The 13,248-nt window shown below is 40.0% G+C and overlaps 1 protein-coding gene across 3 annotated transcripts in view; it reads left to right on the top strand.

The window, feature by feature from the left end:
- The window catches only part of AKAP7 (A-kinase anchoring protein 7), a gene marked incomplete at its 5' end in the record, with an annotated part of 92,699 nt that overhangs the window by 63,751 nt on the left and 15,700 nt on the right, over positions 1–13,248 (top strand). The window contains one exon of one of the 3 annotated variants that reach the window (XM_081094429.1): positions 10,661–10,768. The exons of 1 other annotated variant lie outside the window; for it this stretch is intronic. In XM_081094429.1, the coding sequence (XP_080950555.1) occupies positions 10,720–10,768 (49 nt within the window). Of the gene's footprint in view, positions 1–10,660; positions 10,769–13,248 lie in introns of those variants that run through there. One more of the 3 variants, XM_081094430.1, reaches the window with a different exon arrangement.

Here is a 13,248-nt window from a genome sequence, read left to right as displayed (position 1 = left end):
CCAAACAGATCAGACCAAAATATCAGACTTTATGGGCTGAAACTCTATGGAGAATTCTGAGTTGAGTCAATGAATTTATTCTATCCAGATGTCCCTGCTTTTGGAGAATCTCCCTTAAGAGACCTGAACAGCTTAGACCAATCCAGTGACTACCAGTAGCTACATCCAGGTGGTGGATCAGCCAAAAGAAAAGGACTTTTGGGGTTGCATCTGGGGAGATCCTCAGCTCTGACTTTGGTGTCCTAATCTTCAGTCCCCCTTTACCCTTAGGGGCCAGGGCATAAACATCAGTTCTTATTGAAGAGGGAGATTGTCAGTAATTTTTAAGAGTATAAAGAGCCCTAAGATCAAAACATTTAAGAATTGCTGCTTTAGTTCATGGTTCAGTAAACCATGAAATAATTCAGTCCTCAGACAACTCTCCAAAATTAATTTTGATCAATATATCCAATCATTTCTTCCAACAGATTAATTTGATGACTACTCAGCTATCTCTCTATAAAATGTAAACTGGTTTGATAATTTCCGTTCAAACATTCATTCTTTCTGTGGTAAAAATGTAACAAGTGCAAAAATTCCCCAGACTGACAGTGCATATATGTATGAAATGTCTTATTTAAAAAACATTATTACATGAAATTGACATTTTATACAAATATCTCTTTGTGGTGGGTAGTACCAAAATTTTTTCTTTTTTTTTCTTTTTCTTTTTTTTTTGTGTGTGTAAGCTGTCAGGGAGATGATTAAGAAAATTTTATCTCTACTTAGACCAGTGATTTCCAACCTTTTTCATCTCATGGCACACTAAACTAATTACTAAAATTCTATGGCACACCAAAAAATATATTTTGGGCTGATCTGACCAAAATAGATGTAATTTTGATTTATTTATACTAGACGGCTATTGTGTTGGCTGTTGTCATTTTTTTATTTGACAATCTAAGGGAAAAGAAATCAGTGCTTCTGACTAAATAATCCGGTATTGCATGTTTTAAAAATTCTTACGGCACACCAGTTGAAAATCTCTGACTTAGAATACTCTTAAGATGAATCTATTTCAGGCATGTTAGAAGAGGGAACTAGTTTATCATCTGAGGAAACTAGACATTTCTTTTCACTTGAAAACTTTAGCAGTTGAAAATGTTCTCTGTTCAAAATTATCAAGTAATTTAAGAACTCCATAGAGGATGTTTTATTATTTACTTTATGACACAGAAATTGAGTGGCCATATAATTTATCATTCAAATGGTATAGATGTGCTATGCTGGGGTAAAAGAAGCAAACCAAAACTATCCTAGTTTAACTGGTACTGATGTCATCCTTCCTAGAAAGCATAATGCTCTTTAAAAAACAGAGCTTTTGACATGTTAAAATGCACTATTTCAGATGCCAATCTGGCTCCTTTTTGTAATCTACTTATCCTCTTCTGAAATGTTTGCTTTTGATGAAACATGTCTTGTAAGAAGAAAGTGTTTGGAATTTCACTGTTATATGCCCCTATAAAAATGGAAGGCAATTCATAATTGGAACCCTCATCTTATTTCTTATATCTGTCTGAGTTAGAGGAAGCTTCAGATTAAGTAACTGAGAAAATTAATCTTAGGGATGGCTCACTGTGTTTTAACTGGTGTACCAGCTATTAATCTGGATGTGAACACGAAGTGGCAGCTGTGGCTCAGGCTATTTTGAAAATTCAACCATCTGTTGGCCTGGTTTCAAACCTTGTGCTTTATATTAGCTGCCTTAGGATCCCTACATATTAAAGGGGCAGTGCATTGTGGTAAATTTAACTATCAGGCAAATTAGAATAATGCAGTAATAATTTGTTATTTTATGATTTATTTGTAGAGCCTTCAATTTTAAGTGTATTTTGGAAAACATGAAAATAGATTTTTCCCATGTGTATGCTTATTTTATTTTTTAAATTATTTTTCAATTACAGTTGACATACAATATTGCATTAGTTTTAGGTGAACAACATAGTGGTTAGACATTTATCTACCTTACAAAGTGATTACTCCGATAAGTCTAGTACCCATCTGACACCATCCAGTTATTACAATATTATTGACTATATAGTCAATATTGAATTCCAGATTTAAAAAAATGAACTACATGAATGAAATGATTGGAGTGCAGAGTCTGTGGTCAAACAAAGCCACCAAGATACAGCTAATAAGTGTTAGGAGACCCTTCCAGTTGCCCAAGTTGTGGCTAACTAGCCCATCATATTGAATACATTTTCACCACACTAAAAATGCTTATTAATTTTTTAAAAGTTCCAAGCACAGTGCCTGACAAATAATGTTATAAAATGTTAGTTATTAATATTAATAGCAGTAAAAGTTGTATTAGAATACTTATTACAGCAGTATTCTTACTTTTCTAACAGCAAAATACCATTTCAGGTTATATAGATTTACATTATTCTTAATGTTTTCCTTAAATTGGCATGTGATTAACATTGGTGCATTTTCAAAATAAAAAAAAAATATCTCTGTGTGTATATACTACTACATATGGGCAAAAGAAGGTTTATAGTTGTGAGTACATGAAACACTTTATTCTTGTATTATTAATTAGTTATTGTATTATTTTCCATACAAACAATTGTAAACCTACTTTTGTCCCACCATATATATGATTTATGTATGTAAATACACTGTTGAAGATAAAAACTTGACTTTTGGGAGGAAAACAATAAATTTGGTATATCTATTTAATGTAGTGTTTAATCTAAAGAATTAATTTGCTAATGTGGTGAAATCACAAGAGACAAACATATGAAATGGGTTAAATTCTTCTTCATCTTAGTGAAGCGTGGAGGAGTTGGAAAGGATGCAGAATAGAGTGTAATAGAGAGAGAAAAACAGTGACCCAGAAGTTCCTAGAGTGAGACAGACCTGGTCTAATGGCCACTGCCACTTCCTAACGAGGCAGCCTTAATGACCCCAAGCCCATAAGATAGGACTAATAATGGTGGTTACCTCATCAAAATGGGAGAAAGGAATGAGATAATGCCCGAACGGCATTTGGCATCATGCCTGACACGTAGGCAGTATTCACTTACTAGTGCCTATTATTGTTGCTGTTCTTTTTTCCAATTGTATGTAGAATTCTTCAGACCAGGACAGAGAAGGCCAAAGACTGACTTAAGGAAGGGTTAGTATTTCTAAAAAGTCAATTTCTTCTTAGTCTTTACAAGTAGCACACTGTTCTAGGAATTAGGAAAAACTTTAGACTCTGAAAGATTGTTAACACTGGAACAATGTGTTAAGGGATTGTGAAATGTCTTTTCTTTTAAGGGGGAAGAGAGTGTAACATTTATGAGGTCATCTAACCTGGAGGTCTGAGTAACCTCATGAAGTTTCTTCCATCATTATAATTCATGAGTTCTCTATTTTCTGTTGTTGTATTTTAGCTTTTGCCAAAGCTAGACTTTCTGATTAACTGGAAGAGAAGTAATAAAACTCTCACTGGCCAGCCCTGTCTGAAATTCCGACCCACTGTGTTCTTCTTTGTTATATATTTACTCTTAAAATAGGAATTGGAAGGGAGAGTGTAACTGTAGTGAGTAAATGGCTCTTGGCTATCGCACCCTGGCAGAGTGAGCTTGGGCTTCATCGATTTGCCTGATCTATCAGTTCATTCCTAGCTCCCTCGGGGCATTTGAAGAGCTGCTGGCTGCTCACATAAAGACTCCTCCTTCACTGTAAAACTGCTTTAGTCTCTTTATGTTGTTATAATTTATTGAACTCACCAAGTGCCAGGTATTATGCTGTCTGTATATCGAAGATCGAAGATGTAGTGAACTTAATGGGAACCAAGTGAGGGTACTTCTAGTTTGGCTGGGGTTTGAGCTGAAAATGAGAATGTGGGGAGGGAGACAGGGGAAAGGGAAGTGTTTTCCAGTTGAATAGCTACTCAGAGGAGTGTAAGTAATTCATTCTGCACATGAATTACTTGTGATTTAGGTCTTATCTTAATTCAGATCTTATTTTGTAGGGAATGGGGGCCATCAAAATTTTGGAGTTTAAAATGTCACAATCTGATTTGTGCTTTAGAAAGGTCACTCCACCAGTAGTATAAACCATGGTGGTTGAGAGGGAACAGGACACTGAATCAGCAAGATGAGTAAGAAGGCTGAGCGCTAGTCTAGGCAGGTTCTGATGATGGCCTGCAGGTAGCATTTGCAGAGGAGGTGAGAAGGAGCAATGCATTGCAGATCTAGGTAGGCAGGAGAATCAGTGTTTTCAGGTACAGGCTGGATAGCGAAAGAGGGCAGAATTCTAGGATAGCTGCCAGGTGGGAAGTTTAGACAGCTAGTAGATGGTAATGCCCTACACCAGTGTAAAAGATTAAAAAAAACCACAGATTTTGGTGACAAGAAGATGATGAGTTCGTCTTTAGATATAATACAGCACCTGTGGCCCAATCAAGGGACAGGTCCCGGAGGGAGGCCTGGGACACAGGTGATATATCCGAGAGATGGATATGGGATTCAGTGGCGTTAAGTGAGTAGTTAAAGCTGTGGGTATGAATGAAGTAGCTGAGTACCTGGGCAACCTGGGACTTCAGACTAGTTTTGCAGCTAGTTACCTGAGATAACTATTGTAGAGGAAGGAAGGAGACCTTAAACAAAGGGGCTAGGATAGAGATAAAAGGTTTTGGAACTTATTTAAGTCAATATGACATCCATTTATTGTTTCTTGTTGGTCTATGCGATCTGGACAGCAATGACATGAAAATTCCCTTTTACTATTCAAGTTTACTTCATCTATTCTACAAAGAAACTTGTTCTGATAAAACCAGGGTTAATGAAACATGGAGTGTACGTTACTTCTCTTTATGGAGTTCAAATTCCGTCTTTTTCCATTAACCTGTAAATATCTTTTGGTATTTTGTCTGACTTTACTATGTTTGATAGAAAATGCCTCAAGCACTAATTGTAGCTAACTGAGAAAACAACATTTTGTCACTTCATGAATTGTGGTTTTATTTGATCTGCTGTTGACTAGAATATTCAGGTGAATATTTTGTTTTGATTCTGGCTGTGAGTAAAGGACTGCATTAGATCTTCACAAGGTTTATGTTTCAGACCAGAGAACCATAGCTGCCAAATATACTTTCATTGCTAACAGCTAGACAAAATACTATCAACAATAAAAGTGATATATATATATAAATTTTAAAAAGCAAAAGCTTTTGCTTAAGAAGTCAGTCTTAACATAAGAAGCTTTAGAGAGGCAGTTCAGTTTTGCTGCTTGTTCTCCAGCTATGCATTTAGCAAGAAAGATGTTTATAAGTGTGGCATACATTTATTCGTGTATGATAGGGTTTTTTTGTTTTTGTTTTTTTTTGTTATTTTTAATTAGCATGACAGTCTTTTTCAATGATTTACCGTTTAGGGCTTTTTCTTTGTTGCTATACAAAATTACTTATAGACCCTTTCAATCACTTGCCTAATTTTAATTGACCAAACAGTGGATTCACATTTTTATCGAAAGAAAGGTAAATACAGAACTCTAGTGGACTCTAGTGTTTTGCCTGTTCTGAGTCCATTTTCTTCCCTTTCTTCCCTGTTGGCAGCCTCCCCCCGCCCCCCTTCCCTGTGAGGTGCTGGGCTTCAGGGCATGTGGGCCTTCACTTTCGCCAGCAGGGGAGTGGGTCCATCCTTCTTGCCCGTTATTAGGAAGTGGCATGTGACCCCTTTGGATCTGTGAGAAGTCTGTGTGAGCCTCAGAGAACAGTTTTCTGGCTGATGCATAGAAATTAGAGAGAAGAGAATGTCCTTTTTAGTTGGAAATCGTTGAGTGTACATGTGTGCCTGGACTTAGCAGCCACCACGGGGGACACCAGGTGAGCACATGTGCTGAGCACAGGAAACGAAAATGGTGAATCTTGATGATCTTGTTAAACTACTGAATTAACCAACCCTGGAGCCATTCTACCCTCAGGTTACAGAGATGGCATTATTTTTTAATGTCAGAAACGCTTTTCAGATGTGAAATAAGAAATGTGCTAACAGAAAATAGACTCAGTGCTTCGGTTTTGTGGGTATTTAAACAACAGTCTGACAGTTGCCAGATGTTGTTAGAAGTATCCGCAACAGAATGAATACTGACATAGTGTATCAGAAGACTGTCAGCCTGGGTCATGGCGGATCATGACAGAATCGAAGACCTGCCAAAGCCAATCTTGATTTAACTGCTTTTCATTCAGTATAAGTAAATTTTCTTTTTATTATCTTGGGGATTTACTTTTACTTCCTTATCCCTTTAAGAATTATTGGGGGGGGGGTAAAGCTTTAATAATAACGCATTGAGTTATTAAAGCACCTTTTATTTGAAGTCTTCAAATCCTTTCCATAGCAGGAAATGTAACTTGTTTTTGTCCAAGGTCAAATAGCGGACCACTTTCAGAGCTAAAGATATATTGAGGATATTATTCCACATAAAGAATAATTAGGATCCTTGAAAACCCCCAGTAAATGAGACCCAAATTCTATGTTGTTTATATTGTGAAACGAAAAGTGAAATCTGCTCGTTGGGTCCCATTGGCTTTTCTGAAGTGTTATTTTTTCTTTCTGGGAAGGATGTTGCTTTCTCTAAAAGGCTGAGCTCTGAAGGGATTAAAGGCACTTGAATAAGAAAGCAGCCATTTCAGGTAATACAAACACTGGCCAGCAGATTAGTGTATTCTTGGCAGTGTGTGTGTTTTTAAAAAGTAGTTTTTAACATCCAAATGTTTAACTTGTCCTTCAGTAAGTAACTCATGTCAGTTGTTGTGATTTTATTGTTAATGCTTGAAAAGGACAGACCGTAAAAAGCAGGGCTGAGCGGTATGTAGAAGACGACTGTTACTGGCCTTTGTTCTCGGGTTTCTGCATGGCCTTTATAAAACTGTCCCGCGGGATTTACCACGGTGCGAACGCTGAGCGAATGCGCTTGTATCTCCAGGGGCCTGCCTCCACGTACCCGCCTCCTCCCTCCTTCGGCCCTGTCTTTCTCACCTCCCCTGCTGGACATCGCCACTCGAGAATTAACTTCACCCCACAAGCTGATTTAATTATCACATAGGCCCGTATAAGTGTTTACTAAATTGTTCTTTGAATCATATTGGATGATAAAATGGCATCACATAAATTCGAGCTGTCCAAACACACAGTGAAACTTGTCAGCCCTTCTTCTTCCAGCCTTCTACCTCTGGAGCGCTACTGCTTTCCGTTCTCCAAGCAGGGGCATACATTCTTCTCCCTAATTTATCTCTCACCAATTCTGGAATGTCTTCAGCTCCAACATTGGTTAAGATTGATCCACACATAGGACAGAACTGACTGGATCATAAGCATGGAGGAGGCATTTGAAAATTGGTGCCAAGCAGGAATGCATCAGCAGATTTAGGAGTGGCCACTGTGGGTGGGTAAAGGACTTCTTTTGGAGCTTGGATTATCTGCTTGTTTCATCCCCCTTTCTAATATATATGTTTTATTTCTAAACTGAATAATATAGGCACATAATTCTACAGTTATTTTGAGTTGAAAATTTATTTATTTATTTAAATGATGCTAATTATTTGCACAATTAAAAGCCAGGTTTAAAAAAAATCTTTATTGTTGAAAGTGTTACAAAGGTCCTCCTTTCCTCCATTAACCTCTTCCAGCTGGCTCCCTTCCCCTGCCCCAGGTCTTCACCACCCCATTATATGTGTCCATGGGTTATGCATATATGCATATAAGTTCATTGGTTGGTCTCTTCCCACCTACCCTCCCTTGCCTTCCCTCTGAGGTTCAACAATCTGTTCTTGCTTCTGTGTCTCTGGGTCTAGTTCAGTGATGGCGAACCTTTTGAGCTCGGCGTGTCAGCATTTTGAAAAACCCTAACTTAACTCTGGTGCCGTGTCACATATAGAATTTTTTTCATATTTGCAACCATAGTAAAACAAAGATTTATATTTTTGATATTTATTTTATATATTTAAATGCCATTTAACAAAGAAAAATCAACCAAAACAATGAGTTCGCATGTCACCTCTGACACGTGTGTCATAGGTTCGCCATCACTGGTCTAGTTTATCTATACTAATAAAAGGGTAATATACTAATTAGACCAGACATCTTCTGGATATCCTTCTGGACAATGCCACAGTGGCAGGGGCCAATGCAGAGGTGGTTAGGGGCGATCAGGCTGGTAGGGGAGGGCAGTTAGGGGTGATCAGGCCAGCAGGGGGAAACAGTTAGGGGGCGATCAGGCTGGCAGAAGGGAGCAGTTAGGGGGCGATCAGGCCGGCAGGCAGAGGTGGTTAGGGGCGATCAGGCAGGCAGGCAGGTGTGCGGTTAGGAGCCAGCAGTCCCGGATTGTGAGGGGGATGTTCGACTGCCAGTTTAGGCTCGATCCCTCAGTTTAAGCCCGATTCCTGTGGGATCGGGCCTAAACCGGCAGTCGGACATCCCCCGAGGAGTCCCAGATTGGAGAGGGTGCAGGCCGGGCTGAGGGACTGCCCCTCTGTGCATGATTTTCATGCACTGGGCCTCTAGTTGGTTCATAAGATTCCACATATGAGTGAGATCATGTGATAGTTATCTTTCTCTGACTGGCTTATTTCACTTAGCAAAATACTCTCCAGGTCCATCCATGCTATGCAAATGGTAAGAGTTCTTTCTTTTTTATCGCCATGTAGTATTCCATTGTATACATGTACCACAGTTTTTTATCCACTCAACTGCTGATGGGCACTTAGGCTGTTGCCAAATCTTAGCTATTGTAAATTGAGCTGCTATGAACACAGGGGTGCATATATTCTAAAAGCCAGTTTTAAAAATTCTGTCTTTAATTTCTCAATTGTTTTATAATCTTTTATTATAGTTAATTCACATTTAATAGTTATGAAAAAACTCTTTAACATTAAATAGCCCCCCCCACCCCACCCCCCCGCTTAGATTGCAGAATATCCTGAGGTAGATACTGTTACTTAATGACACATTTTCTGTATTTTGTTCTTAATTGCACATTTTCAGAAGTAGTGCCAACAAGGGCTAATTAATAAAGTTGGTAGGTTTTATCACAGAATGGTATCTCCTGGGCACTGCATTTGGGTGAGAGCCTTTCTTGCTTGGAGGTGGGTCACTTATGTAGTAGAAGCAGTAACTCAGCATGGCAGCCAGCAGGGCAGGAAATTAGAAGAGGAGGAGACAAGATTGCTAGCTGGGGCTGGAAACCCGGAGGTGCATGGGGACACAGTATTCAGACCATCTGTCCCAGTCTCTCCCCCTCCTCCCAAGCACTTCCTACTTTGCAACAACAAACTAAAACTTTATAATGAATTTACATGATTTACAGATGAAGATATCAAAACTCTGGCAAAGAGGTCACAGTTTCATAACTGACAGGTTTGGGGATTTGGGAATTAAACCTCTGGCTTTCTAATTCTAACGACTGTATACTGCACCAATGTTGGTGACTGGGGAATGCCAGGAGTTACTCATTTTCTTCAATGAAGAGTATTTACTGCAAATATTTCTTTCTTTGACACAAAAAGTAATGTTTAGGATTTTTAAAAATGACAATTTTTATTCTTTTAGACTGTGCACTCTTTTTGTTCAGGTGAGTATGAAAGTAGACATATTGCATTCAGAAGTTGGAAGTTTTCATTATCACCTATGTCCTCTCCTTCCAACTCCTTCCTGGTAAATAGGTGTGTGTGCCTAGACAGGAAGTAGAGGAGTAAAGGAAGAATTTGGATGACACTTCTCACACTCAGAACAGTCTTTCACCTCTACAGTCATAGAGTAAGGCTGTGCTCTATACTGATACAGATTTTGAACAATTGCATGAGATAATGATCTCATGTCATGAAGCTCAAAATATGTCATGTCTTGAAGTTAGTTGTTTTGCTGCCCCTGAATTTGCTTAACCAACTTGTCATTTAAATTAGAAACATGCTCTTATTCCTGATCTTTTTCTCTTTTTCGTCTCCATTTGAGGAATTTTCTGGGCTATTGACATAGTTGATGCTATCATTTCAGAATTCATAATATTGATTAATGCTGTAATAGGGGAACAAAGCAGTGAATCAGAACGCAGGCATTTAACTTTAAAAGGTATGCTGTAAAGTGCAGACAACAATCCACACTCCCCTTCCTCCCAGTTTCCCTGTCATTTCTCCTGTTTGTGAAGTAGTTAATGGTACTTCATACAAGTTGTGTTGTCAGTGTTCTGCAATGTCAAGTTCCCTATTCATAAAACAAACAAACTCAAATCTCCTGGGGGAAAAAAGAAAGCTCTTCCTCTTTAAGCGGCAGGCAGAAAATGTTTCCCTTTGACTTTCCCTGTGTGGTACTGTATTTGTGTGTGGCAGGACTCATGGTGGTCTGTTCTTCCTTCCCTTTCTTACAGACCCCTCTAGAGGTCCGCACGGCACAGGTAGCGCTTGCCGGAGGCCAGAGCTCCCAGCTCTGTGAGGCGTCGTCAAGCATAAGGCCACTTCTTTCCCTGCATGCCGCCCTGGAGCAGCGGAGCAGCACGTTGGGCTGGAGGACGGGAGGTGGAGCCTTTTTGCTCACTGCAGCAAGTTCCCCTCTCCCTCCCGGCTGTGCATTGGCTCTGCACGCCCGCTCGCTCCGTGCACAGCTCCTCCGAGTGGAATAGGCAGGGTGTGCTCCCAGCCCCGGTGTAAACTGCATTTTCTATTTGGGGTGCCCGGGGGGAAGAGCACCAGGAATGGGCCAGCTCTGCTGCTTTCCTTTCTCCAGGAATGAGGAAAAAATCCGTAAGTGTGGTTTGTGCTGTGCAGAATCCTAAGTGCTTGGCGATTTTGTGTGGCTGTCTTCTAGGGAGAGTTTTGGTTATTTCTTGTGTGAAAGAGAGAATAATCAGCTGTGATCTTTCATGTGCTTTTCTTAAAAGGATCGGAGGGTGTGTAGTTAATAATTAACTGTAAAAGTACACTGACTCAAGAAATGGGCTAGGTGAAATGTAGAATACTGAAAACTCGTTTTTGATATTCATGTGTTAGTAATCTTACAGCTCATTTTGATCACGTTGTCTAGAGTCAGAGCTTAGTTTTGAGATTCTTTACATCACTATCTACCATAGGATGTATTGTACAAGCCAGGCTTCATTTTGCCATCTGAAATTGGGATTTTTTGCAGGGCAGTGATCAAGGATAACATATAGAGAAGTAAACTGGCTCTAAAGTGACATCCATTATCCACTTGCAGACGTTTTCCTGTACCCCCTGCTTTTTCACGTGTAACTGTGAGACCGCTCCAAACAAGTGATGCCCTTTGCTTCCAGCAAAACCCTCAATGAGTATTTTTAAATGAATGTCAGGCAGATTTCCACATTTGCTTATGGCCCAGAAACAGAACTTAAAGTGGTAACATTTGCACTGAAATTTTTCTCCTCACTGGCTTATGTTACTCACTTACATGTTAGCTTTGTTAAATACAGTACTGGCATTTTAATTGGTGTGCCGGATAGAATTTGCCTTACACTAGTTGCCCCAAAATATTGCACTTTTGCTTCTCTTTCAATAAAATGTTTACAGCCGTACTTACTAAATCTGCAGCCACATCTCTGTCACATCAGTGCTTTATTTGAATACATTTAAATAGGTCTCCAGAACCTCGTGACATCTGGTTCAGGTGCTCCGAGTCCACATCTGGCTTAAATTTCCTGCTGCTTGTTCCTCAGGAAGCTAACCAGGGATAGGTATACCTAGTCACCTGGGAAATAAACCAGTTTTTGCCAGAAATCTTCTGGGAGTGCTCAGAATATATTTTGTAGACTTTGGAGCGTCTGATTATTAGCAAGAGCCAATAGCTGTGCTCTGAATTTTGCTTGTGAAAATGACACTATTCAGTACATGATGACCCTGATCTTAAAACCCGAGATGACTTTATAAGAAGATGGCTCATTTCCTAACAGTGAGCATCGGCATTTGTTTGGCAGCCTGAAACTTCTCAGAGATTTGTCAGAATGATTTACTTACAGATCCTGAGGGTATGGGCTGACTGAGTCCTTCCTTAGGGGATATGTCTACCTGAAAGCCTGGGGATGGGCAGCTGTAGGACAGTGAGTTCTTTCCGACCCTTCTCCACTTCCTGTTCACTGCTCCGGGTTTCCACTGGGAACTTCTGCTTTCCTCCTATTGTTCCTCTTCTCCGCTGTCAGCAGTCTTCTTGGCTCGAACTGAAATCAGGTTTCTCCTCAATGAGGCATGTGCTCTTTTCTGTCTTCTTTGGGATCACAGGAGTGCAGTCTGGAGTTTTACACACAGTGCTTCTTACTGCTGGTTGACAGGAAGTGGTGTCTACTGCTTTTCGGGTTTGCTTTCTCAAGTTCCAAATTCTAAAAAGAAAATGAAGACAGGAAACTGTGTCTGAAGTGAAGTTCTAGTCCAGAAGTGCAAATTATGGTTAGAAATCAATGCGTTTGGACTCCCTTTCCTGTCATTCACCCCATTGGCCCCCGATCTTCCCCGTTCTCTTTCTGTCATCTGTCACTGATTTTTGTCATTGCTTTACCATCTTCCTCCTCCTAATCTGCTCCACACCCCATCCACACACTCCACCAGCTGTTTTCTGATGCTGTGTTTTATTTCTCTGCTATAGGACGGCCTAAAGAGAGGCTTCTCTGCCAGGCACTGCCATGTTACTGGTCATGCAGGTCTAAAAGTACTTACAAAGGGGACTTGAAAAAAAGTGGCAGAGGATTCATTAGCCAGCATGTCTCAAGAAACATGTAAATTAGCATAACGGTAGATACCCAGTCCATCAGTTGTGTTGATGACAGGTACAAGAATCCGTAGACATTTGGGAGGGCCCAGCATGTTTCTGATCTTACTACTGGATGTACAGTAACCTCTTGGGCCTTATTCATCTTTGTGTCCCCACCTAGTAGCCTCATTAGCCTGCTCTGAGCCACATGCTCAGTCAGGACCTACTAGGGATGGAGCACAAAAATGCCAATGGATATACCCTTCTAATTCTGCTGGAAAGGGTCATGGGCCCTCAACTTATAGAGAATTAAATGAGTTTGTGGTGAAAGTTTAAATTTGTGGATGTCATTCTCAAAACACAGGCGAGTCCTCCACAGTCCTGCAGAGCTACAAAAGGGATGTGCCCAGCTGGCCAAGTGGTAAGGATCAAGTGAACCCTCTCCCTGCCTCCCCTCCCACTGCTGTTTTATTCTGTTGTGGCCCTTGGTGGTGGTAGATAGAAATCATTTGATTGATTCATCAATCAA

Source organism: Myotis nattereri, assembly GCF_964212035.1.
Source record: "Myotis nattereri genome assembly, chromosome: 6".
NCBI classification, from domain to species: Eukaryota; Metazoa; Chordata; class Mammalia; order Chiroptera; family Vespertilionidae; genus Myotis; species Myotis nattereri.
Note: the sequence above shows the minus strand (reverse complement) of the source record. Positions and strands in the feature narration are given on the sequence as shown.